This window comes from Canis aureus, chromosome 20 (assembly GCF_053574225.1).
Source record: "Canis aureus isolate CA01 chromosome 20, VMU_Caureus_v.1.0, whole genome shotgun sequence".
NCBI lineage: Eukaryota > Metazoa > Chordata > Mammalia > Carnivora > Canidae > Canis > Canis aureus.
In genome coordinates this window covers 9,363,111-9,387,260 of record NC_135630.1, presented here as the reverse complement: position 1 = coordinate 9,387,260, position 24,150 = coordinate 9,363,111, and the positions used below count along the sequence as shown (strand labels likewise).

The window sequence follows — 24,150 nt, the reverse complement described above, 5'->3', positions numbered from 1 at the left end:
AGCGGCTGCCTCTGGTTCAGGGCATGATCCTGGAGTCCTGGGATTGAATCCTGCATCGGGCTCCCTGCAGGGAGCCTGCTTCTCCCTCTGCCTGTGTCTCTACCTCTCTTTGTGCCTCTCATGAATAAATAAATAAAGTCTTTTAAAAAAAAATCCAGACCTGACTAATCCCAAACCTATTGCTCTTTCCACGAAATCAGGTGGTCCTTATACTCTAAAACTGCAAAATTATTGTTGAAAAAAATTAAAGAACATTTAAATAAAGGAAAGACACCCATGTCTATGGATCAGAATATTTATTATTGTTAAAATGGCGATATTACCCAAATTGATCTACAGATTTACACATTTCTTATCAAAATCCCAACTGGCCTTTTTTGCAGAAATTAAGTTGATCCTAAAATTCACATAGAAATTCACGGAACCAACAATAGCCAATACAATCTTGAAAAAGAACAAAGTTAAAAAAAAAAAAAGGAACAAAGCTGAAGGACTCACAACTTTCTAATTTCAAAACTTACCACAAAGTTACAGTAGTCAAGGCAGTCTGAGGGGTCGGGGTGGTTCAGTTGGTTGAGTGTCCAACTCTTGATTTTGGCTGAGGTCATGAACTTGAAGTTATAATATTGAGCCCAGTGTTGGGCTCAAAACTGGGAGTAGGAGCCTACTTAAGAATCTCTCTCTTTCCTCCTCTCTCTGACCCTCCCAGCTCCCTCTCTCAAAAAAAAAAGAAAGAGAGAGAGAGAGAAAGAAGAAAGAAGAAAGAAAGAAAGAAAGAAAAGAAAGAAAGAAAGAAAGAAAGAAAGAAAGAAAAGAAAGAAGGAAGGAAGGAAGGAAGGAAGGAAGGAAGGAAGAAAAGAAAGAAAGAAAGAAAGAAAGAAAGAAAGAAAGAAAGAAAGAAAAGAAAGAAAAAAGAAAGGAAGGAAGGAAGGAAGGAAGGAAGGAAGGAAGGAAGAAAGAAAGAAAGAAAGAAAGAAAGAAAGAAAGAAAGAAAGAAAGAAAGAAGAAAAGAGAAAAAAGAAAGTTTGGTACTAGCAAAAGGATAGATATAATTCAATAGAATAGAATAGAAAGTCTAGAAATAAACTCCTATGTTCATGGTCAAATGATTTTCTTTTTTTTTTTTTTTTTAAGATTTGTTTATTTATTCATAAGAGACAGAGAGGCAGAGGGAGAAGCAGGCTCCATGCAGGGAGCCTGATGTGGACCCGATGCAGATCCAGATCCCAGGATCATGCCCTGAGCCAAAGGCAAACGCTCAACCGCTGAGCCACCTGGGTGTCCCATGGTCAAATGATTTTCAAGAAAAGTGCCAAGACAATTCAAAGTTGGACCCTTACCTAACACCATATACAAAAATGAACTCAAAATGGGTCATAGAGGAGTACTTGGCTGGCTTGGTTGGAAGAGCATGTGACTCTTGATCTCAGGGTTGTGAGTGGTCAAACCCATATTGAGTGTAGAGATTATTAAAAAAAAAAAAATCATAGATCCAAATGTAAAAGCTAAAACTACAGAGCTCTTAGAAAAAAGTATAGGGGTAAATCTTTGTGACTTTGGGTTAGGCAATGGTTTCTTAGATACAAAACCACTTAGTACAAGTGATAAAAACAAATACTTTTTCACTTCATCAAAACTCAAAACTTTTATGCTTTAAATAATAGCATCAAGAAACTGAAAAGACAGGAACACACGTGGCTCAGCGGTTGAGCCTCTGCCTTTGGCTCAGGGCATGACCCTGGGGTCCTGGGATCGAGTCCCTCATCGGGCTCCCTACATGGAGCCTGCTTCTCCCTCTGCCTGTGTCTCTGCCTCTCTGTGTCTCTCATAAATAAATGAATAAAATCTTAAAAAAAAAAAAAAAAACAGTAAAACTTAAAAAAAAAGAAAAAAGAAACTGAAAAGACAACCCTAAAATATAGGAAAAAAGTTGTGGAAATTATATCTGATAAAGGCCTTCTATCTAGAATATAAGAATAAATCTTACAACTCAATAATAGGGGTGCTGGGTGGCTCAGTGGTTGAGTATCTGCCTTTGGCTCAGGGTGTCACCCTTGGGTCCTGGGATCAAGTCCCGCATCAGGTTTCCTGTGGGGAACCTGCTTCTCCCTCTGCCTGTGTCTCTGCCTCTCTCTCTCTGTGTCTCTCATGAACAAATACATAAAATCTTTAAAAAAAAAAAAAAAAAACCCTCAATAATAAAAAGACAAATCATCCAAATGTTTTAAATGGGCACAAAAATATGAATAAACATTTCCCAGAACGTCATCAATAATTAGGGAAATGCAAATCAAAAACAATAAAACATCAATTCATACCCGCTAGCTAAAATGGCTATAAACAAACAAAGTAACACTTGCTGCTAAGGGGGGGGGGGCGGATAGGCACTCTCCTAACATGGCTGGTAGGATGTAAAATGGTACAGCTGCTTTGGAAAATAGTCTGACAATCCCTCAGGAGGCTAAATATAGAGTCACCATATGGCTCAGCCATTCCATTCTAATGTATAAATCCAAGAGAAAGGAAAACATATGTCCACACAAAACTGGCACACACATGTTCACAACAGCATTATTCGTAATAGCCAAAAAGTGGAAACTCAAATATACCAACCGAAATGGTACACAACATGCAGTATATCCTTATAATAGAACTTTTTTGGCCATGACAATGAATGAGTACCTGAATCTTGAAAAGATTATGCTAAGTGAAAGAAGCAGCCCCAAAAGACCACATATTGCATGGCTCCACTTATATGAACTGTCCATGATAGGGTAATCTATAGAGACAGACAGGAGATTCATGATTGCCCGGGGATAGGCTTGTGGAGAAATGAAGAAGTAACTGCTAGTGTCTATGGGATTTCTTTTTAGGATCATCAAAATGTTTTAAAATTGATTGCCATGATGGTTGCACAATTTTGCAAATGTATTAAAAACCATTGCATTGTATACTTCAAACAGGTGAACTGTTATGGTATTTATCTCAAAAAAGCTGTTAAAACGAAAACCTTAAATCATCTGTTTCCATATTCAAGCAGATGTCCAAATGTCGAGTTGACAGCTAGTTATTCTGCTTCCCCTTACCATCAGCATTCTCAGATAGCTTGTTTTTTTTCTTTTCTTTTTAAATTATAGCCAGTACTGGGGAATTGAATCATGAAGCTCTGGTTGGACTTTAGAGATTGGCTTGATTTTTCAGGAAGTCAGTAACCCTAACTCCCGTTTCCTGTTTAGCTATTATCAGCCTAACCTTATGGGCCTCTGTTTTTTTCTCATTTGTGAATAAAAAAGATTGCACAGATAATCTCTGAAAGTTCTTCCTGTGACACTGAAGGAGCTTGGACTACTCCATCAGTGGAAGTGCTGGTTTTCTTCTTCTCCTTAGACCTAGTCAAAATCTGATATGATTTCAATTTATTTAGATGATTAGCAGGGCCGATTATGAAAAACTTATAGCAGATCTTTGTATAGACAGAAAGACAACAGATAAAAAAAAAATAAAATAAAATAAATGAAAAATAAAAAAAATAAAAAAAGAAAGACAACAGATGCATAACAATGTGAGGTCAATACTTGTGGAGGTCAATTACTTAGTACTCACCTTAGAACAATAAATCAGTCTCCAGTAATTGTGTTCATTTCTTATTTTTACCTGTTTATAAATGACCAATCAAGAAAATAAGAAAAAAATGTATCCAAGTAGGGGGATAAGGACCCCAACCTTCAAAGATAATCACTATTAATATTTCAGTGTATTTTCTTCCAATAATTTTGCACTGTAGGTGTTTTGGGTTTTTGTCACTAAACACTAGAAGCATTTCTCCATGCCATTTTTTTTTTCTCCATGCCATTAAGTAGTTTTCATAAACATCATTTAATGTCAATGGAGGTATTGGTTTATTTAACCATTATGTTATCACCGGACGGATAGATTGCTTCCAGTTTTTCTCTATCTGAAACAATGGAAAAAAAGATTAATATCTTTATGCAGAAAGCCTTTGGTGTTTAGGATTATTTCCTGCGGTAGATTCTGATTCCTAAGAATTAAAATTAATGAATCAAAGGATATGACCATTTCATAGCATTTGTCAAGAAGTTGTACCAATTTACACTTATGTGGAGTAGTGATATCATTAATCTACTTTATATAACTGGACCCACAAAATGAAGGTTACCCAGTGGCCCAGTCCAAGTCACAAATCTAAACTCGTCAGTCTGCATGGACCAGAAACACCAGTCAAGGAATCCCACTGTACACCAATCATAACCATCCAACTCAGCTTTAGCTAGCTTACCTTACCCTAGAAGACCAAACCTGCTAGCCTTATAAGGAAATCCCTGATCTCCTAGCCAATCATGCTGTTTCTCAGTTGCTCCTTCTAAAGCTCTGTGAGACTTGCACCAAATCCCTCGGGAAGAGCACTCCATCGCTCTTGAGGCACTGTACTTCCCTAGACGTACACAGATTGGTTTCCCTTGAATAATGGACATCAAATTGGTTACTAAATTGTAGTCTTGTCATTTGATAGAGATGGTTAAGATAGATTTAGTGTCCTAAAGTATAATTTAAGACCTGAAATTTCTAAGTTAGGTCTTCATTATTGAAATATTTAGTGGGGCATATGCCGGTGGCTCAGTCAGTTAAGTGTCTGACTCTTGATTTAGGCTCAAGTCATGATCTCAGGGTTGTGAGATGAGGTCCCACATAGGGCTTATGCTCAGCGTGGAGCCTGCCCTCACTACCTTGCTCTCAAACAAAATTTTTTTTAAAGAAATAGTTACTTATTGTTCATTATCTATATACCCTTTTTAGAATCTAAGCTCTACAAGGGCAGGAATCTTGGTTTATTGGTAGATCTCAAGCATCTTGAACAGTGCCTGACACTTAAATATTTGTTTTAAAAACAAATGAAAAAAAAAAAAGAACAAATGAAATACAGCAGCCCGGGTGGCTCAGCGGTTTAGTGCTGCCTTCATCCCAGGGCCTGATCCTGGAGACCTGGGATCAAGTCCCATGTAGGGCTCCTTGCATGGAGCCTGCTTCTCCCTCTGCCTATGTCTGCCTCTCTCTCTCTCTCTGTCTCTCATGAATAAAAAATTTTTTTAAAAGCCTTTAAAAAAAAAAAAGAAATGAAATAGGGCAAGTTTGGGAACCCTGGGTGGTGCAGCAGTTTAGCACCTGCCTTTGGCCCAGGGTGCGATCCTGGAGACCCGGGATCGAATCCCACGTCAGGCTCCCAGTGGATGGAGCCTGCTTCTCCCTCTGCCTATGTCTCTGCCTCTCTCTCTCTCTCTCTGTGTGACTATCATAAATAAATAAAAATTAAAAAAGAAATAGGGGAAGTTTATTTTTTTGGTCATTATTATTATCAGTTCTGATACTCAAGCAGCTAGATTCCATAGCAGATTGTAACAGCACGGGCAAAAGAGGATGTTCCTATATTCATCCCATCCTCTGGTATTATTTACCGTGACACAATTTAAGCTTTGATGACGTATCACATGCTTACTCCAAATATAAAAGTCACACTTCCTCGGTTCTCATGTGTAGCAGAAACTACTAGTTGCCAATCTAATGTCAGGTTCTCTAGCTTGTTTGAAGACCATGTGCTCCACTAGAAGCCCTCATTTCTACTCTTCTCTACAGGCCGACAGGTGTGGCCAAATGACTAATGAGATCTACATGGAACTTGTTGGAAGTCCTTTAAAGAAAGCTCTTTGAAAATGGGAACAAATAGCTGGTGTGGTCCTTTGTTTTCCTTCTGCTTCCTGCCTACGGTGTGAACGTGATGGCTCCAACAGCCCTATCTTGAACAATGAGGTAAACTGAATGCTGGAAACTCTATTCAGTGGGTGATAGAGCAGAAAGATACAAGGAATCATTGTAGGATTAAAAAAATATATATTTTATTTATTCATGAGAGACACAGAGAACGAGCATCCCATTGCCGCCAGGCATCCCATTGCAGGATTTCGTTTCCTTCGATGCCCGTGCTTCTTGGTCACGCTGCTTCAAAGAATGAAGAGATGGACCAGACGGAGTGTGGGCCGCAGAACAAAGTTTATTGAGTGTTAGTACAAAGCTCCCAAAGAGGGATGGGACCCAAGAACGTTGCCATGGGGAGTTTCTAGGTCTAGGGGTTTTTATGAGCTTGTGGGTGGGGTGTTTTAATCTGATCAAACATGTGCCTGTCATCTGATCAGGTCTTTGTCATCTATCATGTGGGAAAGGGTGGAGGGCTCCTTCCAGGGTGGTGTAAAATCTTTTAAAGGATGAGTTCCTCCAAAGGCAGGGATCCTTATCTTCCAACTATCCATCATCAGAATCACAATCTCAGGTGATGTGGAGATGTAAAAGATTTCAAAATGGAGCAAGCAAGCCTAGCTAAGAGTTTCTTTTAAATAGGACCAGGAGGGGGACACCTCCGTGGCTCAGTGGTTGAGCATCTGCTCAGGTCGTGACCCTGGGGTCCTGGGATTTAGTCCCTCATCGGGCTCCCTGCAGGGAGCCTGCTTCTCCCTCTACCTGTGTCTCCACCTCTCTTTCTCTCTCATGAATAAATAAATCTTAAAAAGAAAAAAAAAAAACCTAAACTGTTTTCAGTTTCTTTAAATAGATTAGATAGATCGATGGATCAGGAGGCCATAAGGGAGGAATTTATGCAAATCATCACCTGAGAAACTATGAACCCTTTGCCAGGGGCAGGCTCTCAGCCTGGACTTAACTCTCTTCTCACCAGGACACCTGAATGACTTTTCACATTTCTCACTTCAAAAGGAGCCAACTCAATCTGAGGACAAGTTTCAATTCCTCTTTTGCATATTAACCCAACCAATCCCAGTTGACCGACTTTCACATCCCTGTTTGGCTCACTGATCCTAAATAAGGATTGCATTCGTGACCTTTCATCTTCATAACTCTGCTCCTCCTTCCTCTTCCTCGGAACACAAGTCAGGTTTCTACCAGAATCTGTCTCTGAATCACAATTCTAATTGCCCAAAAAAAATCCCCGTTTGCTTAAATGGTCAGTGAATTCTTTCTTGGTCAACCACACCAACCCCTGGACTGCCTGCTTCTATGCTATTTTAAATAAGAAAAAAAAAGGAAGCACTATCTTTATGTTTTAAGCCAGTTATTTCAGGTTTCTTATCAGCTAAACACAATCTCAAACCGATGAACTAAATGGGCTGTCCTCTTTGTAAAGCTTTGAAGATTTCAGTCATACTATGAATGTTCTTTAAAAACACAGAGGAAAAAAAAGAGAAAAAAAAGAAAAAAGGAAAAAAATTAAAACACAAAAAAAATTAAAAAATAAAAATACAGAGAAATGGGGACACCTGGTTGAGCAGACGTCTACCTTCAGCTCAGGGCGTGACCCCGGGGTCCTGGGATCAAGTCCCACTTCGGGCTCCCTGCAGAGAGCCTGCTTCTCCCTCTGCCTGTGTCTCTTCCTCTCTCTCATGAATAAATAGATGAAATCAGGGATCCCTGGGTGGCTCAGCGGTTTGGCGTGGGCCTTTGGCCCAGGGCGTGATCCTGGAGACCCGGGATCGAATCCCACGTCGGGCTCCCAGTGCATGGAGCCTGCTTCTCCCTCTGCCTGTGTCTCTGCCTCTCTCTCTCTCTGTGACTATCATAAATTAAAAAAAAAAAAAAATAGATGAAATCATTTAAAAAAAAAAATGGGAGAAATGGACCACGCCTCCAGCCGCACCAGTGTCTCTCAGCATTACCTGCTCTGGGCCTTGTTCCTCACTTTGGCTCAAAAGGGACTCCAACTGCTCCCACTCCCCCCGTGGCTCCCGCATCTGTGCCCACTCGTGCATATGCTGTAAGCAGAGCTGCTGCCCCTGCTGCCCCATGGGCTGTGCCAAGCATGCCCAGGGCTGCATCTGCCAAGGAGGCATCAGGCAAGTGCAGCTGCTGTGCCTGATGTGAGGGAGAACCTGCTCCAGATGTAAACAGAGCAGCATGTACAAACCTGCAGTTTTAAAACATTTCTTCACGTTACCCTGTTTGCTACATTCCTTTTTCTATGATATACATGAATTGTAACAAAAGTTGGTGACTTTAAAAAAGAGATATTTTGCTTTATGTACTTATTTTTTAAAGAATAAGAAGAGCTTCTTATTGAGCTAATCGCCATGTTTTAATTTTAATCATGAAAAAGAATATTTGGCCCATAAATTGGAAGCAGGGAATAGTCATTTCATATGGCATCATTGGACCTTACCTTGCAAGAGTAAGACCATGAAATAGCTTTGGATGTTACAATTCAGGAATAAAGAGGAAATCTGATGGTTCCTTGAGGCCATGAAGAATAAAAGATTAAAATCTAATTTCTGGTCATGGACTGCTACGAGAGTTTGTCCATTACTGAGACAAAGAAAACAAGGAAAGGTTTTTGAAATTTGCTTTTATATTTGTAGCTGTGTAAGTCTGTCCTCCAAGAAGTAGAGGCCAAGTAATTAACCTAAAATGAATGAATGTGAAACCTAAACCAGCCACCCCCACCCCCCACCCCAGTCTACAGTAACCTGACTTACTGTTCCATTGTCTTCATTGGCATAACTGTACTATTCCAGAAGCCTCTTATCCGGGCAAATGACTTTATTGTTCATTCAGGAACTTGTTTGAAAAATCATCAACTGGGGGTGTCTGGGTGGCTTAGTGGATTAAGCATCTGCCTTGGGCTCAGGTCATGATCCTGGGGTCCTGGGATGGAGCTCTGCATTGGGCTCCCCACTCAGCTGGGAGTCTGCTTCTCCCTCTCTGTGTCCATACGTGCTCACTCGATTTCTCTCTCAAATAAACCTAAAGAAAAGAAGAAAAATCAACTCTTTAATAGAAACCGTTGACATTTTTCCTACCACCACTCTTCTCCCAACCTCGCTAATCCTTCCCCGTTTCCACCAATCCTAAATCACTATCATATCACAAATTGAACCTGACTGATCTCCTCCTTGGTGGACCTGCCTTAAATCAAACTTCAAAATCTCCATAGAAACAGGCCTCACCCTTTCCCCTTTGGGACACAACAAAGCTCTCTGGAGGTGGTAACTCTCCTGTGCAACAGTGAGCAACAAACTCAGTTTCATCTTGTTGAGATTTGGGAGCTGGCATTTAACACATGCAAAAGATTTGTTAGGGCAAGGTCTGTGAAGGGAACAGGAAAGACTTGGAGGAGGCTGAGAGAGCGGTCATCCTACAGCCGGTCTGAGGCAAGATGCAGAGAAAGCAGGCAGGGAGGAAAGGAGGAAGGGATGGCAGGCAGCAATGCCGTTCTCAGAGAATTTATAAGGCCTGTGTGGAGTTACTGAGCCAAATTCAATTACTCCTCAAAGTAGTCCTACATTTTGCAGGAACCTGATTCCTTTGACCTTGGCGCGCTCAGGGCACATCAGCTGCGAGCTAGACGCATGTTATGGGAAGCAAGACCCCAGCCCCACAGCAGTTATGGGGTCCAGAGCAATCAAACCTGCTTGCAGTTACAGGAGATGTGAGACACATTCTCCTGACTCAGGATGCCTGATGATCCAGCCTCTGAAAAGACAACTTACAAAAAGTGTGACCTTCTGAGAAAAAAGCATATAATGAATAAAAAAACTCCAAAGGAGTCTAACATAGATATTCAAATGAATTTATTAACTATAAAAAAATCTAGTTAAAACAATTGAGATTTTTCTGCATTTTTAAATATGCTCAAGATAATATCTGTTATTAAATTCAGTTTATTGGGGCACCTGGGTGTCTCAGTCAGTTGAGTGTCTTTCTCTTGATCTCAGCTCAGGTCTTGATCTCAGGGTTGTAAGTTCGAGCTCTGCATTGGGCTCCACATTGGGTGTGGAGGCTAGTTAAAAATAAATTAATGAACTCAGTTTATTAACTGTTAATAAAAATGAAAGAATAACTTAAAGTGACAACTTGAGCATTGTTTACTTTGTTTCATTTTGTTTGATTACTAACCAACTGATGTATTTCCGATCTTTGACAGCGCTACAGACTGGTGTCCCCCAAAATGCATATGCTGAAGCCCTAACCCCCAACATGACTGTATTTGGAGATAAAACCTTTAGGAAGGTAATTAGGGTTAAATAAGGTCATAAGGATAGCACCCTAATCCAAAAGGACTGATGGTCTGATTAGAAAAAGGAGAGAGGATGCCTGGCTGGCTCAGTAGATAGAGCATGTGACTCTTGATCTTGGGGTGGTTTGAGCCCCATGTTGAGCATAGAGATTATCTGGAAAAGAAAAAAAAAAAGAGGGAGAGAGATTTCCCTTGCCCTCCAGCCTTCACACGTGCTCTTTTTGTGTAGCTTTGCTTCAGACAGCTGATGTTAGTAAACAGAGATTAGCTAGTAGACAGAGTCACAGAATTCCCAGGCCAACAATGGCACTAAGCAGAAAGTCTTAACAGCAGAAAAACTACGTCTCCTATGTTTAGTGGGCACCCTCTCCTCAGCTTCTATTTTGAGGTTGCTCCAATATCAAGAAACAAAGAAAACTCACTTGGGGCTTTATCCCATTGTTTTTCATGGACCTCCAGCCTTCCAGCCCCACTAATCCGTGCAATCTGATTTCCTCCACCACTCCCATGCCTGTCTACAACTATTCACAGTAGCTAAAGACCCGCCTTCTGTCAAAGGATTCAGTCCCCACCTTGATTTCTTGGGAGCGTTCATCATTACTATATCCTTCTAGAAACTTTTTTTTAAGATTTCGTTTGAAAGAGAGAGACCAAGAGCCTATAAGCTGGAGGGAGGGGCCGAGGGAGGAGAAACAGGCTCCCCACTGAGCAGGAAGGGACTCGATCCCAGGAGCCTGAGATCATGACAGGAGCTGAAGGCAGACACTTAACAGAGCCACCCAGGTGCCCCAAAGCTTTTTGCCCCCTTACTTTTAGACACCAACCTCTCCTTGTTCTCCTCTGACCAGGTGTCGAGTCTCCCTTCTACCAATCCTTAAAGGTACGTGTTTCCAGGGATCTCCTCCTTCACGCTTTTCCTGTCTCACTCAAAAGACTTTTTGTGGATGACCTCACTATCCAAGGCTTCAGCTCCGGAGCTCTTGAAAGTGCTTGCCCCTGACCCTATGAACTCCAAGTCCATAGTTTTTATTTGTCTACAAAGTGACTCCACCTGGGAGTTCCATGAGCACATCACAATTATATGTGCTGACCTTCAGTGCTCCCTGGAGAGCAGCATTTCCACCTCTTTTCCTTATTTGGTACTGCTATCCACCCTCACCCAAGTCAGACCTAGACTCTGTCCTTTCCTCCCTCGACCATTAGATTTAACCAGCCACTCAGCCCTGTGGTTTGTTTCCATCATAGTTCTTAAAACCCTTCTCTTTTCCACCATCACTGCCCCCAATTTATTTGCTGAGAGAGGAAGAGAGATATGCGTCAGAATCACCTGTGTGTTGTGTTTTGTTTTTTAAAAATAGGCATCCTTGCCCTGCCTCTCCTCCTGGGATTCCGACCCAGCACATGCTCTTCCTTACCTGCGTTTTCTTACTCTTCCCTGGTCTCCAGTCCATCTTCCCACTGCTGACGGCATGGGGGAAAAAAAAAATGCAACCAGGATAGTGCAAACGATCTGCTTATTTTTTCAGAGGTTCTTCAGAGCCTTCAGGATAAAGTCCAAACTCTTCTGAGAGCCCTTCACACTTTGGTTCTTGCTTCCACCTCATCTCTGCCACTCCCGTATGGGCACCCTGCACTCAAGCCTTATCAAAGCGTGGTACTTGCTGTTCCTGGAACATCCCTCCTTTCTTTGCCTCGCTCTTCTCAGGGGATATCATCCCTCATCCCTTTCTGCTTAGAAGTCACCTTGTTCCAAATGCCTCCCTGACTTCTCCAGGCAACTAGGTATTTCCTGTGTCTCCATGGTATCTTGCTCCTATCATGATTCTGTATTTACTATCGGGTAGTTATATTCGTGTTTATACAATGTTTCACCCACTCAACAGTGAACAGACTGTTCAGTCCATTATTGCATGCCCTAACATAGAGCCTGGGGCATACCGTGCACTCAATAAATGTTTACTGGATGAATTTTTTAAGTAGGTTTTATGTTTTTCTGATTGCTTAAAATAGGCAGGTTTAGTATATCATAAAAATAATAGTACTGATGCACTCCCAGCATAGAATTGTCCTTTGAAATCCTTTTAATGAGTTTATATTTGAACAGCACTTTTAACTTTTTAGTTTTTTTTTAAATTTTGTTTATTTATGATAGTCACACACAGACACACGCCTGGGCCAAAGGCAGGCGCCAAACTGCTGCGCCACCCAGGGATCCACACTTTTAACTTTTCAGAGCACTTTTCCGCACTGAGTAATTCCAAAAAAAAAAAAAAAAAAATTATGAGTATTTCCAAACATAGGGAAAAGAAAAAGAATTGTAAATGAACACCCACATACCCATTACCTAGATTCTAGTTCAACATATTGTTATATTGTTATATTAGCCCACTTTTTATAGGCTAATTTTTTTATCACCTTTTATTTCATGTAATGACTGAAGTATGATTCTATGTTTTATAGATAAGGAAATGGAGACCAAGAGAACTTAAGGATTTGCTAAAGAGATTATCTCCTAGAGTTATGATCAACTTGTGCCAGGTGACTCATCCATACCCTGTGGGTATTAGACATATAACCTGGGTCTGAAAAATGTTTTGAATATCCTTGCTAATGAAAGGCTTCCAATTCCACAAGATAGGAGAAATCAGGGAAATCATGGGAAAACCAAGAAAACATTTCTGGCTCATAACTCATTGAAAGAGGAATCCAGTCTCGGGTCACCGTCCCCTTCACTCCGCTTCCACTCCTGGTCAGCCATTTCCCGCCCAATGGGAGATGCTTCTTCCATCCATTCTTTTGCAATACCAGATGCTGATCTAGAAAGATCTTTCATCTCAGCTGGTCTATTTTCTCCTGCCTTTTCATGTGGCAGAGACACAAGACCTCCATTTAAAACATGACCCTTGGGCAGCCCAGGTGGCTCAGCGGTTGAGCGTCTGCCTTCGGCCCAGGGCGTGACCCCGGGGTCCCGGGATCGAGTCCCACGTCGGGCTCCCTGCATGGAGCCTGCTTCTCCCTCTGCGTCTCTCATGATTAAATAAAATCTTTAAAAAAGTAAAAATAAATAAATAAAAATGACCCTCATATCTCTGCATAGCTCACAAAACATTAACAAGCCACGTTTCCTACCCAACGCCTGCTATCACCTGTGCCATCCACACTAGGGTTCATCTATGCATCTGGCTCCTTAGCTTCCATCCCACAGAACTAAGAGTCCGGGTTTCCCCGAATACGCCCCGGGCCCTCTGCTCCTCTCCTTTCCGCAGGTACCCGCACCCCCGCTCCCCGCCCCCCTTCCCCGTGCTGAAACCTACACCCAGTCAAGGCCCAACTCGAACGCCGGTTCCAGGAAACCTCCCGGAATCCTCGAGGCTGGTTTCCCCCCGCCCCCCTTGAACATTTTTTTACTTTCAAATTCTCCTTTCTTTTTCCCCTCTCAAGCCTGTTGTAACCTCTACTGCGAAGCTTGGGGATCTTCTAGCGCTGGTTTCCATCAGAGCCTTGCAGCCTGATTTTTCTTGCCACCTTGTGCCCTTTGCGTGAGTAAAACGCGGCCCAGGAGAGAAGCACCGGCCTACGCGGCACGGCCGCACCCACGGGGCCTCACCGGCGGCTTTCGGGGACCCGGGACCCCGCCGCTGCTCCGCCCCTCCGCCCGCACCCCCTCCCCTGCCCCCACCTCCGCTCCCTCCACCCGCACCCGCACGCCCTCCCCGGGGCCCCCTCCTCCGCCCCCTCCGCCCGCACCCGCACCCCCTCCCCGGCCCGCACCTCCGCTCCTCCGCCCGCACCCGCAGCCCTCCCCCGCCCCCTCCATCCGCACCCGCACGCCCTCCCCGGCCCGCACCTCCGCCCCTCCGCCCGCACCCGCACGCCCTCCCCGGGGCCCCCTCCGCCCGCACCGGCACCCGCACGCCCTCCCCGCACCCCTCCCCCGCCCCTGCCGCTCGCGCGGACGCGGCCCCCACCTGGACGCACACGTGTCCCCGGGGCCACAGCCGCGCGGCTCCCGACGCCCAGCCTGTGGGCGGTTCCATTGCCGCCAGCGGAAGGGGAGGCGCGTCGCCTTAAAACCCTCTCGCCGCCCCTCGTCCGCCTGCGCCGCGCACAGCCTCCACCGCACGCGGAGCCCGGGGTCCGCCCGCTTCCCGAGGACCGCCCCCGGCGTCCCGCAGCCGCAGCCGGGTCTTGCCGCCGCCCGGCCCCTCGGCGCCCCCCTCCCGGCCTCGCGTGGTCGCGCCCGCTTTGTCAGCGCGCGGAGCTCGCCGGTTGCGCTCAGCCCTCGCCGGCCCGCGGGACGCCGCTCCGCCGCCGCCGTCGGGCTCGCCTGCCCCGCGCTGCGCCGAGGCCTGGGCCGGGCGGCCGGGAGCCTGAGCGCCGCGGCCCCGAGCGCCCCGAGAGCCCGCTGGGCGCGCCCGCCCCGGCCCCGGCCCCGGCCCCGGCCCGACCCGCTCCTCCCCTCCCCTCCCCTCTCCTCCCCGCGCGGGGCCTCGGCGCCGGCGCCCGGCATGTATCAGAGCCCGCGGCGGCTCTGCTCCGCCCTGCTGCACCGAGACGCGCCCGGCCTGCGCCGCCTGCCCGCCCCCGGCCTGCGCCGCCGCTCGCCTCCGCCCGCGGCCTCCCGGCTCCCGGCGGCCTCGGCGCCCCCCGCCAGGTCGTGTCCCCGGACCGGTGAGTGCGCGGCGCGGCGCGGGGCGGGGCGGGGGGGTCAGGCCCGGGAAGCGGAGCCCCCTCCCTGCGCCCCCTCCCCCCGCCCCCTCCCCGCGTTCCCCTCCCCGTCCCCGCGCCAGGTCCCTGCGCCCTCCCCCTGCGTTCCCTTCCCGCGCACCCCCCCCCCCGCGTTCCCCTTGCCCTCCCCGCGCCCCTTCCCCGCGCCCCCCTCCCCGCCGCCCCCTCCCCGCGTTCCCCTTGCCGTCCCCGCGCCAGGTCCCTGCGCCCTCCCCCCGCGTTCCCTCCCCGCGCACCCCCCCCCCCGCGTTCCCCTTGCCCTCTCTGCGCGCCTTCCCTGCGCCCGGTCCCCGCGCCCCCTCCCCGCATTTCCCTTGCCCTCCCCGCGCCGGGTCCCGGCGCCCCCCTTGCCCTCCCTGCGCCCCCTCCCCGCGTTCCCTCTCCTGCGCCCCGTCCCTGCGCCCCCTCCCCGCGTTCCCCTCCTTGCGCGTCATCCGGGTCCCCCTTGGGGCCCCAGACGCGGTGCCCGGGGCGCATCGCTTTCCCGACTTGGCCGCGGATTAGCGTCTGACGGTTTTCCTGCTTATTGTGCTAATCATGGGAATTTTGCGTACAAAAGTCATCTAAGGTGATACTCGTTTGGTCACGGAATTGCATGATTTAGATGATTTAGATGGTACGGATTTTTTTTTTTTAATCGTGTTCACCGTATGGTAACACACATTGACTCCTATTACATTTATTTGGATTTTTTTTCGGAGCCTTGCACTCTCCCACCTAGTCCATCTGTGTCCTGTGTGCCTGGGTTGAGATCTTGTAAAGGTGATGCCTTCCGTTTGTCGGGAGCCAATTTCCTACATCACATTCCCTGGACTTGCCCTTTTTTGCTGCCTCCTCTTCCGCCCGAGGATACAGTACTGTGGCCAAAGATTACATACAAATTAATGAGACTTTTTTTTTTTTAATTGATTCATTGATTCATTCATGGCTCAGACACAGGCCAAGGGAGAAGCCGGCCCCCTGCGGGGAGCCCAATGCGGGGGGGGGGGGGGGCGGGGGGGGATTTGACATCAAGACCCCAGGATCACACCCTGAGCCCAAGCTCAACCACTGAGCCACCCAGGTGTCCCTAATGATACTTTTTTTTTTTTTTAAGATTTTTGTTTATTCATAAAAGACACACTGGCAGAGACAGAGGAAGAAGCAGGCTCCTTGCAGGGAGTCCGATGTGGGACTCCATCGGGGGTGTCCGGGGTCACGCCCTGGCCCCAAGGCAGATGCTCAACCACTGAGCCACCCAGAGATAGCCCTCTAATGATACTTTTTAATATGAGAAATGAAGATTCTCTTTCAAAACTGGCAATTCACTGCACTAAACGTATTTTAGCTGTGCTCAAGTTAGGTTATTACCGTCCAGGACATTGGTCCAACCATCCTACATTATAAGTACATTTCACTCAAAAGTCTTGGATTAATTAGGGCAAACAGAGAGGTAGAATATGTCTAACGTGGCTTTCATGTTTTTAACGAAAGTGATCATCTGAAATCTAAAAGCGATTGAAGCTAAGACTTTAAGCTCTTAGATTATTGGTGGCTGGTTAGGCTGAGACATACTTTTAAAATTAGAGTGGCTAACCTGGTTACTGTAGACTCTACACTCCGTATTACTCAGGTTTTATGCTTTTGGTTGTTGTTTTTAATAGTGCAGTAAACACATTCATTACATGAAATCACCCTGATCCTATTCCCAGGATTTTGGGTCCCCCCACCCCACCCCACCCCACCCCCCCGCCCCAAATAGGAATTCGGTACGTTGTGAAATAGCTATTAGAATGGGTGCCACCTAATGACTCTTAGCATTCGTTCTTGCTGGAAATTTTAAAAAGGAACGTTGTTAGGTTTGAGGTGGGAGAAATGAAAGAGAAAACAAGTTGGTGTCTCCTGCACCAGCTCGTATCTGAGTCCCTCAGGCCAGGTTCCTAGATACATCTGCAATTACCGGTATCTTGTGTAATGCAGATACGGATAACCGTGCTGTTAGCTGAGGGGAAAAAGAGCATTTGGAATGTTTAGCTTCTGACACAGAGAGGGTTTTTTATTTTTGTTTTTGTTTAAGTTTTTATTTATCCATGAGAGACACAGAGAGGCAGGCAGAGACACAGGCAGAGGGAGAAGCAGGTTCCATACAGGGAGCCTGACGCGGGATTCGATCCCAGGACCCCGGGGTCACGCCCTGGACTGAAGGCAGGTGCCAAACGCTGAGCCACCCAGGGATCCCCACAGAGAGGTGTTTAATGAACTTTTAAAAAGTCTCTGAAACCCTAGTTTGACAAATTGAGAGACTTTTATGGTTCTTAGTTACTACAGAGTCTAGGCAGTTTTCCTTTTTCATGCATTTTTAGTTTCAGCCACTTGTTAGAAGAAACAACATTCATTCGCTCATTGGTTGATCACTCATTCCAGAAGTCTGCAGGATGCCTCATACACTGTACGTGCTTATTATCATAGGTGGTAAAACAGTGTGAACCTTAGTCTGCCTTTACAGAGTTTACTCCCTAGAGACAGAAGTGCTTGCACATGAAGTGTCTACCTTAAGGGAACACCTTTTATTCTTTTACAGTTGGCACAAGGGTCCTGGAGGTTGGGAAGTCCCTTACAGCAAAGGTGATTTTTTTTTTTTTTTTAAGGCTTCAAGAACTGATAGATAACTTGAGCTGGGCCTTGAAATATGGTTAGGTTTGAAAAAAAATTAAAACATTTTACTTAGGAAAAGGGAGGAGCAAAAAGGGAAACGCATGCAGCATCGATGCAGCAGGGTGAGAGAAGAGCCTCCCTATAATGTTTTCCAAAGAGGCTTAGAACCAGCATTAGGTGCTTTTAAAAATATAGACTAATGGATCCTACTCTAGACCTATTAATAGAGTTGTTATTGCTGGGCCCCAGAGTCCACATTACTTAAAAAACTAACAATAATAATGAAGCTCCAGATCATTCTTCTATGCCCAAAGTTTAGGCGTTTGGCAATCTGGCAAGAGAAGTCTACAGGTACCTGATAGGTACTCTCCCTTGAGAGAGTACATGGTTGAGGGCCTGGGGGGACGTATTGAGTCCCAACTCTGGACTCCACTTGATAATCATTTCCTTCCTAACTTCTGCCCCTTGGCAATCAGAGATCACTAGGAAGATAAGTACAGCCATTCAATCCTCCCATACTAGAATTTGAAGGGGAACTGGGAGACAGTCTCAGTGTTTTGCTGTCTTTTCTCACGCAAGGACAGCACCCCCACAAAGAAGCAGCGATTGCCACAGTTACTGTACTAGGTGAAAAGCAGTCCGGAGTCCTCTGTGGGTTTATAAATGCTGTCTTCCAGAGTCCTTCTCAGATAGTTAAGAGTTGGCTGAATTACTGTTCATCACACGTTGCATTTTTCTTGGTACAAGTTTAAAAGCAAATACCAGCTCATTTCAGGAGGCCGCTGTATTTAGTGTGTCCCTTAACTCTGAGTAAGCTGCTGATGAGGGAGGAGAAATGGGAAAGCTTGTAATTATCAAGTTTCTACAGAAAAAATTGCTTTCCTTGTGGGAGAACTAAGGTATCATTTTCTTGTAGCATATCAATGCTAAGAGTTTAGGAAACCACTGGGGGCGTTTGAGTTAATAAACATGGCTTCAGAAGCACATTCAACACACTTTATGAACATTTGCAAATCATTTAATGTTGCTTGCTATTTCAACACTGGACTTTAACTAGAAAAAATCAACAAGATAGATACTCTTCAATCCACAAGTTATACTGAATATAGTACACTTAAAGGTCAAATACTGTATCACAGGACTTATATGTGTCAGGAATTGAGAAGAATGAGAAATCCGTGTGGCTGGATTTGTTGGAGGAAAAAACTACTATGAATAGGTAACAGGAAGGTATATCCGTGGAAGGGAGCACGGTGGATGACAGGGAGGGAAAACCGCATGAGAAGCTGGCAGGCACAGGAGCAGTGATACCATCAGAAAAAGATGTACTTCCAGAATCTGGGACACTTGTTAAAATACAAATTTCTTGTCTTTCACCTATGCACTTGAATCCGTTACTTCCGGGAGAAGCCTGGTTAAGTTGTATATTTAACAAGTGCCCCGGGTGATTCTGGAACACTTGGGGAGTATTTTATAAGCTCCACTCCTTTCTAAAGATATTTATTTCTGGAAAGTTTGAGAAACCTGGGAGAGGATTCTGATAGTGTTAAAATCTTTGAGCTTGGGCCCCAAGGCAGTTTAGAAGGCCTCTGAGCAAGAACAAATAGTTGAACAAAGCAGGCTTTACGAAAGGGAAGGAATTGGTGTATTTGTGAAAGCTCAGTAAGGAAAAACTTGAGACTGACTTGTACAACCTCGGGCGTGGGTAGGTGGGTAAATATACCGTGTAGGTTTCGATGATGTCTGCTAATGGAGACGTGAAGCAATTATTTTCTGATTTCGTGGAACTAGGCGGCGGAAGGGAGGAAGCATCTTTATTTGCTTAAATTCTCAGGATTTATATGCTTGAATAAATACTGGGAAATTCAAAGATGTGCACCGATATTTGGCTTCATACTTCTTTGTACTTTCGTGAAAAACAGGTAAAATGTTTTGGGTTTATTGTTAGAATAGGCCAAGTGGATAGCCACCTGGGTGGCTCATTCTGTTAAGCATCTGAGTCTTGACTTCAGCTGGAGTCATAATTTTAGGGTTGTGAGATCAACCCCAGACTCAGACGCCTTGTCTCCACCCCTCCCTACCTCTTATTTGCGTGTTTGCTCTCTCTCTAATAAGTAAATCTTTAAAAGAAAAAAAAAAATAGGCAAAAGCCAGCCTTCCCACAGGGAGTAGGACCTCAAGTGGATAATTTTAGCTGTTCTCTTGTCTCTGCGTGGTGTCAAAGGAACACTTAACATACCAGGTACCATGAATTCTGTGTCAGGGATCTGGGCAGGCATGCTTTGGAAAAAGAGGGATAAAGAAAATTATTATTGTCATATTTGAATGCTCCCTCCCCAAAAGATACTTTTTTCTCCTTCCAGCATCAAAAAATGTGTGGGCCTATTCTGATCTTCTCACGTGGGGCCTGAGCATCTGGTGATTCTGGTGTATAGCCTGGAGGACAGCCAGTTACAACACAGGTGGACACCCAGCCAGTGAGGACATTTGTTTTACTAAATGCACAAAAGCCTGCCAGAAGTTTCTTACTGATACATTGATTCTCATGCCTCCAAAAGTTAGATTCTGCTATTGGATTATGAGGGATTATGGAGGAAGGAGGATTATATATATGTGTATCCTATACAAATATATGTGTCATACAAACACACATATATGTGTTATACATACATGTATGTGTATATACTTTGAGAGAGAGAGGGAGCACAAGTGAGCTCGGGAAGAGGAGGTGCAGAGAGAGAGAATCTCAAGTAGGCTCCACACCCAGCTCAGAGCCCAGGGCTCAATCTCAGAACCCTCATCAGGGACGCCTGAGTGACTCAGTAGTTGAGCTCTGCCCTTGGCTCAGGGCGTGATCCCAGAATCGCAGGGTCCAGTCCCTGTGTCCCTGCATCAGGCTCTTTCTGCAGGGGGCCTACTTCTCCCTCTACCTGGGTCTCTGCCTATGTCTCTCAAGAATAAATAAGAATTTTTTTTTTTTTTAAAGGAACCCTGAGATCATGACCTGAGCCAAAAACAGGAGTCAGGTGCTTAACCGACTGAGCCACTCAAGTACCCCAAAAGGAAAATTTTAAAGCCAGTTTTATTCCATCTTCAGAAAAGAGGTAGTATGAAAAGTCTAGGAAAGTAAAGTTACAATGCAGACAAAATTACAGCAGAGAACAGTTGCAGTAGGATGTTCAGGGAGTCCCTATTGTGCCTCCTCCCACTGTCTTCCTTTCCCCCAGCTCTTTGAGCTTCCAGTCCTTGAGTAGGTACATTGCCAACCTGCAGATACACTTGTGACAGGGTACAAAGTAAATTAGTGTGCAGATTCTTTTTTCTTTTTAAAGATTGTATTTATTTATTTGAAAGAGGAACAGTTAGCCAAAGTGCATGAGCAGGGAGAGGGAGAAGCACACTGAGCCAGGAGCCCGAGGTGGGGCGATCCAGGCATCATGACCCGAGCCGAAGGCAGACGCTTAACTGACTGAGCCATCCAGGCACCCCTAGTTTGCAGATTCTAAAGATACCTTTAATATAATAGTTTTATATTTCTTTTTTATGTTTTGTTATTGTGGATTACGGAGGGACTGCTGAAAGAACTTTGTCTTTGAAATTGTATATACGTCAGATAGGTTTGCTGAGGTATTCTGGAATTAGTTTCTCTTTTAGGTGGTTCATTGTTCTGAATTTTATTTGGAAAAAAGTCATTATGATTTTTAAAATTCAGTTTTTAGAAAATTACGAGTAACAAATGCCCATTAATAATCTTGCTTTCAAAACTTTAAATGTCTATTGAGTATTTCTAGAAGCTTACAGGATTTTTCTTAATCCTTTTTTTTTTTTTTTAAGATTTTATTTATTTATTCATGAGAACACACAGAGAGGATTGAGAGAGAGAGGCAGAGACACAGGCAGAGGGAGTAGGAGGCTCCATGCAGGGAGCCAACGTGGGACTCGATCCTGGATCTCCAGGATCACGACCTGGGCCGAAGGCGGCGCTAAACCGCTGCGCCACCCAGGCTGCCCTCTTAATCCTTTATGTTCCAAAATTCCATCAGGAAAAATGTCACAGCATTGAGGGAGCCCATTTAATCTGAAAGCATACCTTTCTTTAGCAAAGGAAAAACTCTGTTAGTTTTTGGATCATTTTATCAACCCTGTCATCTTTTCATGTTCTTAAACTCCTGTTAGACAGATTGGTGGCCATGTGGATCTGTCCTGTGTCTTCTCTCATTTTTAATGTCTTTATCTCTTCTCCATTTTGTGAGGTTTCCTGAATATTTCTATTGCAGTCATTTAAAATTTCTAGATATTCTCTAATTCTAGAATCCCATTCTTGTTTTGTGTCCACAGGACTCTCCTGTAGCTTTAAATATCCATAGCTCTATATGCCTGTTCCTCCCACGGGTGTCTCCTAAAGGGGAGAGCAGTTTCCGTGTCCTGTGAATGGGAAAGTCACACGGTGGGTGGACAGGTAGGCACCCCGAAGAGGGAGCGGGCTGGAGGCCTCCACCTTTGCCAAAGCTAGGAAGGCTTCTTTCTGTGAGTGCTAATCTGCGTAAACTCCTTACTGTACTTCTAAAATTTTCTTGTGATCAGACTTAGACCTTGATCTTTTATGTATTTTTTTTTTTTTTTTAGTGATCTCTGCACCCAGCAGAGGGCTCAAACTCGTGACCCCGAGATCAAGAGTCTCCTGCTCCTGTGCCTGAGCCTCTAGTCCGCCTTGCCTTTAGGTCTCTCACCCTTGATAGCCCTTCCAAGACATAGCTCCGACTTTTTTGGGACGTGTTCTCTGATTCTGCCCCAGGTAGAAACCACCTTTGCCAGCTTCTATCTAGGAGAGGGGAAAGTAGAGTAACCAGCACAGCTGCTTCAAAAGCCCCTGTTAAATGGACTTACCCTAACACTTGACCCCCTGCCCCCCCTGCCCTTTGTCTCTGTTGACTCAGCTTGGAGTTTCTTCAGAGGTCCCTTGGGAAGAACCATGTTTCATGTACTTTGGTAACTTGTGCTGGTTTTCCTCCACTCTGGTTTCTCTGCTAACGCCAACCTGCCCGTTTCTGCTTTCCTGGAACCTTGGGCACATTGATGGCATCCTTTCTTGTCTATTGTTTCATTCTTTTTAAAAATTTTGACACACATAGTTTATTCCTGAAAGCTCTTAGGAAGGAAAAGTGAATGTATGTTCTACTTCATGCCGAGTGACCTATTGAGTGTAACCTATCAATTCCCATTTTATTTTTTTAATTGTTTCAATTCCCATTTTAAAAATGAGTGGTAGGAAAAAAAATAAAAAAATAAAAAAATAAAAATGAGTGGTAGGAATAGAGATTTTTAAAGCTGTTTACAGTTTTACTTCAGATTGTGGAAGATCATTCTTTTCCGTACATGTGCTTTAATTATTCAAGGGAGGCCATGGAATTTTTTTTTTCCTTAACTTAAAGATTTTTATTATTTTTGTAAGAGAGCGAGCATGAGCAGGGGTAGGGGGAGAGGGAGCTGTAGGCTCCCTGCCGAGGAGGGAGCGGGATGCAGGACTGATCCCAGGACCCCTGGATCCTGATCTGTGCTGAAGGCCGACGCTTCACCAGCCAGGCCCTACCCAGGCCCTCAGGCGGTGGAAATTCATACGTGAAGATTGTCTTCCCCTATTTCAGTGACTGAAAATTTTTCATTGGTTTTGTGAAATATATACAAACTGGCGATTGATTTCAGTGCAATATAATCTAGAACAGGGATCTGCAAACTTGTGCTGTAAGGTGGGAAATATTTTAGGCTTTGGGGCCCATGCATCTGCGTCCCGGCGACTCCGCTACCGCGCGAGTGTGGAAGGGGCCATGGACAACACGTCAGCTTACAGACACCGAAATTCCAATTTCCTATAGTTTCCCTTGCCATGAAATAGTATCATGGTGAATTTTTTTTCCCCAAACATTAAAAAATGTGCACGATCCGCAGCAGCGCAGGCGGGGCTGTGGTCGGTGGGCTCGGATCGCGCACCCGCACGCGCACCCGCACCCGCACCCGCACCCGCAGCAGAGCGTTCCTTTGCATTCCCAGCTGTACAAATGGGCCGCTCTCTGGGGCGCCCTGTGGTAACGCAGGCTTCGTTTCGGAGCCGGGAACGGTTGTCCCGCCAGATTCAGTCAGTTTCTGCCTTTTCACCTCTCACCTCAGAGGACGCCGCGGGAAGAGCCGGGCTTGTGGAGGCGGTGGGTCCCCTCCGGCGGGGCGGCGGGGCTGCCTCGGGGGGTCCCCTCCTGCGGGGCGGGAGGCTGCCTCGGGGGGTCCCCTCCAGTGGGGCGGGAGGCTGCCTCGGGGGGGTCCCCTCCTGCGGGGCGGCGGGGCTGCCTCGGGGGGTCCCCTCCGGCGGGGCGGGGGGCTGCCTCGGGGGGTCCCCTCCAGCGGGGCGGGAGGCTGCCTCGGGGGGTCCCCTCCGGCGGGGCGGCGGGGCTGCCTCGGGGGGTCCCCTCCTGCGGGGCGGGAGGCTGCCTCGGGGGGTCCCCTCCAGCGGGGCGGGAGGCTGCCTCGGGGGGTCCCCTCCGGCGGGGCGGCGGGGCTGCCTCGGGGGGTCCCCTCCAGTGGGGCGGGGGGCTGCCTCGGGGGGTCCCCTCCAGTGGGGCGGGAGGCTGCCTCGGGGGGTCCCCTCCGGCGGGGCGGCGGGGCTGCCTCGGGGGGTCCCCTCCTGCGGGGCGGGAGGCTGCCTCGGG

General features: G+C 46.0%; 1 protein-coding gene and 1 long non-coding RNA gene across 6 annotated transcripts in view; one reads left to right on the top strand and one right to left on the bottom strand.

Moving 5' to 3' along the window:
* LOC144291469 (uncharacterized) overlaps positions 1-14,207 on the bottom strand; it is a 92,149-nt gene extending 77,942 nt beyond the window's left edge. The window contains exons 1-4 of one of the 3 annotated variants that reach the window (XR_013358731.1): positions 14,059-14,206; positions 11,506-13,134; positions 8,550-8,817; positions 6,045-7,633 (exon numbers count right to left, since the gene is read on the bottom strand). This is a non-coding gene — a long non-coding RNA (uncharacterized LOC144291469). Of the gene's footprint in view, positions 1-6,044; positions 7,634-7,665; positions 7,950-8,549; positions 8,818-11,505; positions 13,135-14,058 lie in introns of those variants that run through there. The other 2 variants (XR_013358733.1, XR_013358732.1) reach the window with 2 other exon arrangements.
* A 376-nt stretch (positions 14,208-14,583) lies between these two features.
* NOCT (nocturnin) overlaps positions 14,584-24,150 on the top strand; it is a 30,398-nt gene continuing 20,831 nt past the window's right edge. The window contains exons 1-2 of one of the 3 annotated variants that reach the window (XM_077861016.1): positions 20,462-20,556; positions 22,079-22,247. Coding sequence is in view for 2 of the 3 variants with exons in the window: in XM_077861012.1 (XP_077717138.1) it covers positions 23,382-23,652 (271 nt within the window). In the remaining variant the exon portion in view is untranslated. Of the gene's footprint in view, positions 14,762-20,461; positions 20,557-22,078; positions 22,248-23,366; positions 23,653-24,150 lie in introns of those variants that run through there. The other 2 variants (XM_077861014.1, XM_077861012.1) reach the window with 2 other exon arrangements.